At 34.3% G+C, this 7,103-nt stretch overlaps 1 protein-coding gene across 2 annotated transcripts in view; it reads left to right on the top strand.

Annotated features, from left to right (window-relative positions):
- The window catches only part of LOC117103562 (probable ATP-dependent RNA helicase DHX58), a 28,683-nt gene that overhangs the window by 8,459 nt on the left and 13,121 nt on the right, over positions 1 to 7,103 (top strand). Inside the window, exons 1-3 of one of the 2 annotated variants that reach the window (XM_033244134.1) lie at positions 496 to 615; positions 1,839 to 3,110; positions 3,653 to 3,829. In XM_033244134.1, coding sequence (XP_033100025.1) covers positions 1,844 to 3,110; positions 3,653 to 3,829 — 1,444 coding nt within the window. In that variant the 5' untranslated portion in view covers positions 496 to 615; positions 1,839 to 1,843. Of the gene's footprint in view, positions 1 to 495; positions 616 to 1,838; positions 3,111 to 3,652; positions 3,830 to 7,103 lie in introns of those variants that run through there. The other variant, XM_033244133.1, reaches the window with a different exon arrangement.

Below are 7,103 nucleotides of genomic sequence, written 5' to 3'. Positions count from 1 at the left end.
TATATATGTACCAGTTGTTGCCATAGCGGCTCCGTTTGTGGTTGCATTTCCGTTTATTAGGAAAATTTCCCGCCGATAAAAACACGAACAGTACTGGTTAAAGACAACTTGATTTCTTGCTTCACACAAGGTATCCATTCATAGAAGTCATATGAAAATAGCTTATCTTAGAGTGACTCTAGGGTAATCGAGACCAGGACATATCTCAGAATTTAAATTGAACAAAGGTTGAATTATGTTAACTATAATAGAACAAGTATACAGAGACTAGCCCTTAAATGTAAAAAGATTAAAAAAAAAATAATATATGTGTAAGTAATCTGTCGGTAATTATGATGTACTTATAGGCCTAAATAGCATAGAAAGAAAGAAGAATAGGAAAACATTTTTGAGCGGCTGAAATATTACCGAAAATAAACAATAATAATAATAATTTTGTCATTATAGCATCACGTTTTTGTGAAAATTTGTTGGCAAGAATCAAAGGTCAAGGTGCCGGCAGCCTACACGTTTCATATATTTGACATCGAAAACTTTTATACAGTACTACTAGTGCTTACATCACGAACAATTCAGCCGTGTCACTGCTATTTTGTGATTCTAAAAGATTGAAATGTATGTTTCTTTTTTTTCTTTTTAATTAAATGTAATCATGAAATCGTTACTGCTGCAGCATCCCCTTTTGGAAATATAAAATTAGAATTTTGTTAGGTTACCTTAGAAACATTTAATGTTTCAGTAGGACCTACGTAAAAAATGGTAAAATAGAAAAAGCGCCGTAGCAGGTGATAGGCGTGTGATAACCTTGATAAAGAAACAACAAGGAATTATTCACTTATCGCAACATTTTGTATGAGCAAGAAGATGGAGATGTTGTAGGAATACAACAAGATCAACTAGAGATCAGTGCTACAAAATAAACTCATTAAGCGCGTGCTGTAACGGAGACGCAATGCTACCGAACTAATGGAATCACTCTAGTTTAAGACATTCATACCGAGTTAAACCCACCGCACCACAAACGGAACAGCAATCGCAACCGGACAGATTAATTCCTCACGATGTAAACGAAAATGCTACCGCAGCCCCAGCCAGACAAATGTAAAACATGTACAGTATGTTCTGAAAAAAAAAAGAAAAAAGAAAAAAAAAAAAACATGAACTCTGTGCTACTAGTAGTTGCGCAGAACTAGAGCCCCACTTTATGCTCATAATTTGCGTAAAAAGCTGTGATCGTGGTGTTATATTTGAAGATTCATTCTCTCATCATGTGTGTTTATTAATGAGGAAAACGTTTGTTTTTATTTGTTAAACATTAAGTGCTACATTTGCTAATCATGACCCTACAGCTAAATCAAAATATTGGTCAAAGTCAATGCATGTGAGCTTATCGATGGGTCCTAATCTTAAAATAATTATGATATGAAAATCAAAGTGCCAAATCTAATGATTTTACTATAAAGAATATAGCGAATAATAATGCTGGTTTAAATAAGCAATTATAATTTTGAGGATTGTTCTACTACTAGGGTAGGCATATGTATTGTGTTTTGCAGAGGATAGCCGGGCACTCACTGCATCGTACGACGGTCGTTCCGTCGTATGACTAAACCATTTATGCTCCCTGTGAGTGCTAGACGACGCGACGCCGTCTGCTGATTGCTGGTGGTCGTCCGAACGGATCGTCATTAAAAACGATCAGTTGTGTGCGCGTCGTCGCGTTGTGTTCCCTATAGAATCGCGTCGGCCGACGACCGTCGGGCGCAGTGAGTGCCCGGCTTCTGGCCTATCAATATATCTGATAATGTTCTTTATTCATATTGTTTTTTTTTACACAGGGAGCATGGAGGTATCAACAAAAGAAACAAAATCAGATGTTTCAGAGATGTTTCCAAGTACTTATTCAGATATTGATATTAGTAGAGATAAAGATAATATTCAGACCGCAAGTTTTTCCAACTCTTCTGCACCTTCAGCTGATCTATTGGCAGAAACGTCTCCTTCCACCAGTCTATTAACATTACGCAAGTATCAGAAAGAACTAGCAAAACCCGCATTGGATGGAAAAAACACTATAATATGCGCTCCAACTGGCTGTGGAAAAACTATCACTGCCGCTGAGGTTTGTAAACATTTGCATGACAAATCAGCAGATCCAGATAAGTTTAAGGCCCTGTTCATTGTTCATATCCGTCATCTTACTACTCAACAGAGAGATGCTTTCAGGACGCATTTTGATGAAAAAGAGCTTGGTGTTTTGAAAGAAACGGAAACCTTGCAGGCCATTTTACAAGTGAAGAAAGTTGTTATGATAACAGCCCAGATTCTTGTCAATGCACTTCACAAAAAAGAAGTTGATGTATCAGATTTTGATTTATTAATCTTGGATGAATGTCATCACACAACACAGGAACATCCATTTAACATTATAATGCGTACTTACCTCATGAAAAAGAAAGAAGGTGCCAGTCCCTTGCCAATCATTCTGGGTCTCAGTGCTTCCCTTGGTGTTGGAAAAGACCACAATGCTTCAAGTCACATAATTACACTCTGTGCCAACATGGATGTAACTGTTGTTTCGCACGTCCGTGAAAATGTTGAAGATCTAAAAAAACACGTACACACTCCAGAATATGATGAGATCTGCCGAGTGGATCCACGCCCAAGTGTCGACAAATTCCGAAACATCATTAAAGAAATAATGCAAGAACAGGAACATAAGCATCTTCTAGAAACTGATCCACAAGAAAAAGGAAGTCAGGCATATGAAAGTTGGATAGTTCAATTTAGAAAGAATGCAGAAAAGCTACTAAATCGTGACCTGAATGTCATTTGCGGTTACCTGTTAGCTTTTAATAATGCACTTATACTTTACGAAAATTTAAGAGCCATCGATGCATTTGATTACTTAGATGAATATTTTGAGGAACGTAGCTCTAGCGATGATCACTACATTGCCTGCGAAAACGAACTAAGAATGCAATATCAGACTTGTCACCAGAAAACGTTGATGAAACTTGCTAGGAACGAAGAAACCAATGATTGTCCAAAGCTTAAGAAGCTTGTAAAACTCCTGAAAATTGTGTTTGAAAAAAATGAATTATCCAAAGGTACCCTATGTAGGCATATAACTTTATGCCATTTTATTAAAATTAACTTTAGTCGTAGTTTGAGGTATAAGTTGGAACTAGTTCTGCCTGCTAATTTAACACACGATTGAATATTATTATAGACGCTGTAATCAAAGTTTCAAGTACAGGTACTACTAATTTAAGTCACAGTTCTACCCCCAGTTGAAGACGGCTGCGGCTACCATATTTACTATTGGCTTGATAGGTCAGTTAAGCAATCATTCTTTCTATATTCCACATTTCTTCCCCTTTTTTGTACAAAGCAAAACGTTACAATTTGTGGAAAATAGAAACAAGAAGCGGAATTTAACAATAGTTCTCATTTTAAAGAAAAAAAAATAGACAAGACAATTAGATGAAATATAAATAAAAGATTAAATATATTATTTAACAAAAGAAAAAGATGTTGTGGCATAACTCTTTAATTATTACATTATTAGTAATATTGATAATTTATATCAGTTATTATTTTATCACTCTGTATTGGCCACCTAGAGATATAATATTGTTAATATTTTCAGGATTAATTCTCTGCCGAACACGAGTAATTACAAGAGGTTTAATGTTGTTCTTGAATCAAGAAAAAATATTGCACGAGTTGGGAATAAAACCTGATTGTCTGGTTGGACAAGGCAAACCAGATATGAAATACACAATGACGGAAGTAGAGCAGACCAAAGTTCTTAATCGCTTTAAAGGTATGCTTGACAAAACTCTCACTGATTTTACCATTCATATAAATAATTAAACCAAAAAGAAACAAAATTCTGCTACAGCTGCTGCTGCCGCCGCCACCAAGGATAATAATTACAATATGTAAAATTTGAATCAAAGTAACAAGGGTAGGCATAATGTTTATCGTGTAAAGATATTTGTATATAATCATTTATACCTCGCTATTTTCAATGGATTCATTGCGCCAAGTGTCAAATTCAATGTAAAACGAAAGTGTCGGATTGGTTTTAATTTATACAGTTAACAAAATATCTTGAACAACAAATAAAACCGTTAAACTAATCCTTAAACTAAACCTATTCTTTAAACTGAACATGGCTGCCCGCTGACTCCATGTGGAGCTAATCCGCCCTTCCACCGAATTAGAGATATTTCTGTTACTATAGCTGATTTTATCCGACTTTACTATAAAAACCAATCTGGATTGTAGGCCTAACAACAACAACCACAATAAAAATAATAATAATAATAATAATAATAATAATAATAATAATAATAATAATAATAATAATAATAATTAATAATAACAATAATATTAATAATAACAATAACAACAACAACAGCAGCAGCAACAACAACAACAACAACAACAGCAATAATAATAATAATAATAACAACAATAGCACTTCTGATTGAATAGCTAATGTACTATGTCACAGTCAGTGTTTTACCAGGGCTTCTTTTGCAGTTATGCCCTTCTGCCTTGGCAATACGTTAACAAATTGATGCTTTTTGCCATTATTCCAATAATATATAGCCCCGAGGACATTTTCAGACATTGTTTTTTTGTCAACATATGTGGCCAAGATAAATGGCCAACACAAGTTGGCATGTCAACATTTTCACCATCTGAGAAATAACCGAAATCATAAAATTTGAAAGGCGATTTAAACAGTTGTATTGTTATACTCCAGTAGCTTTATATAGCGAATTGTCGGATGTGAATGATGCCACATTGTGTGTAAAATGATGTACTGATCCCAAATATGGGACTCAATTTCGAAAATTAGAAAGAGCCAACAGGGGATGAACACCTCTAAAACGGTCATTTTTTTAAATAAAATAAAACCAAAAGTTTGATTAAACATCATTTTAATGCGAAAATTTAAATAATAGCGTTGGTTTCGAATTACCTTTCGTGACTAGATGTTGGCCAACGTTCGAGCAGTAGCAACACATGATAAAATACATACCATTTATATTAAATATATTAGAGTTGATATATGAGGAAATTATATAATTATAAACAAAAAAAGTGGTAGTTCTTAAAGTTTATTTAGAAAAAAAAAACCTTGACAGGATTATTGTAATTTATTATTATTTTTTAAAATTATTTTAAATATTATTATTATTATCATTATCATTATCATTTTTATTATTTTTATTATTATTTTTTTATTATTATTGTTATTATTATTGTTATTATTTTTATTTTGATTATTATTATTATTTTTTATTAATAATAATATCATTATCATCATCTTCATCATCTTAATCTTCATTATCATCATCATCATAATTATTATCATCATCATCGTCGTCGTCGTCGTCGTCGTCGTCATCATCATCGTCGTCGTCGTTGTCGTCGTCATTATTATCATCATCATAATCATCATCATCATCATCATCTCGCCAAGAGATATACGTTGGTTGTGTGTACGTCAACCGTTCGTGCTTGTGTGTGTGTGTTCAAAATAAAAACGGCTGCACACATCTAAATAAAAGTTACAGGGATTTTGAGGTATGACCCAAGTATGAGGTGATTAAAGTTGGGTGTCGATCCAGAGTAGGGTGTGGATATGAAGACTATTGAGAAACTAATCAACTGATCTGAATGAAACTTTCATAGAAGTTTAACAAGTTAATAGGAAGAAATTATTAAAGTTTGGTGACGATCCAAATTACAATCTGAATTCGAGGGTCAGTTTAAAGTGCTAAGGTCTCAGACCTAAATATTTCAAAAACCTTAGCAATGGATCTAAATGAAACTTTCCAGAATATTTTGTCATATTTCAATGAAGAAATCTTAAATTTTGGTGACGATCCAGAGTAGGGTGTAGATATGAAGACCATTAAAGGACAACGTCCCAGACCAGATGTTAAAAAATCTAATCAACTGATCTGAATGAAAGCAAGTTACGGGTGTGAATTTGAGGTCATTAGGTCCTAGTCTTAAATCTTTCTAAAATGGATAAATGAATTAAAATTAAACTTTCCCCAATAGGTTTTCAACAAAGAAGTGTTTTAAATTTGGTGACGCCCCGAAGTAGGATGTGGATATGAGGACCATTTAAATAATATGTTGATTAAAGCAAAATAATTGCTCTATTGTTCTAGTATTCTGGTTGGATTTTTTTTTTATTTATCGGTGTAAACACCAGGGATAGCCCACAAAAGTCCAGAAGACGACTTATCTCCAGTGGGGTCCTTCTGGTGGTGATTGGGTAGTACACCTGGAGACAATCCCCTACTCTTTCCCAAAGAGTGTACTGGGTTCTTTAACGTGAACATGGGCCATAAATATACACGGACCAACGGCTTAAAAGTCTCATCCGAAAGACGGATCGCTAATGTAACTTGTATTTCAGCCCTCCAGCAGAAAAAAAGGAGAGGCAGCGATGGGAATTGAACCGGGGACCTATATCTCGACGGTTCAGCGAACACACATTGTCTACCACCAGATTAGGTAACTGAGCTAAGCTGTGGCGATGATTGATTTTCTTCTTCGTCTTTTCCATTGCCATTTCGACTTAGATAAGGCCTCGCCAGCTGACACCACGATGTATGTATTATTATATAACTATCAGTATCTGATTTGGGGTAATGCATGCGGAATTTCGTTAGTAAACCGTATATTACGATCAATTCTCATCAGGTCAGTTATACTCCAGTTTATGATTCCAAAGCTACACTGTAAAAAATGTCAGTAATTTTACGTTTACCGTAATTAAATTTACTGTGAAAATAAGGGTCACTACCGTGTGATTGTATTTTTACGGTATTTTTTATATAATAATACAATAGATTGGTGTTTTGTTGTAAATTTCCGGTAAAATATCGTTTTTCTACAGGTTAAAAATCGTCCGTGTATTTCGACGGAATTGTTATGTAAATATACGGTGAATTCGTAAATTCAATGTGTTTGGCGGTTAAATTACGTCGTCATATTACTGTTTTCCGTAATGTAACAGGTCAAAATCAACATTTACGTTAATTAACGTTGGAGTTCGTAATGTT

This window comes from Anneissia japonica, unplaced genomic scaffold (genome assembly GCF_011630105.1).
Source record: "Anneissia japonica isolate Jap-2015-1 unplaced genomic scaffold, ASM1163010v1 scaffold6792_len961167_cov158, whole genome shotgun sequence".
In the NCBI taxonomy this organism is placed as follows: domain Eukaryota; kingdom Metazoa; phylum Echinodermata; class Crinoidea; order Comatulida; family Comatulidae; genus Anneissia; species Anneissia japonica.
This window is presented reverse-complemented; position numbering and strand designations above follow the sequence as displayed.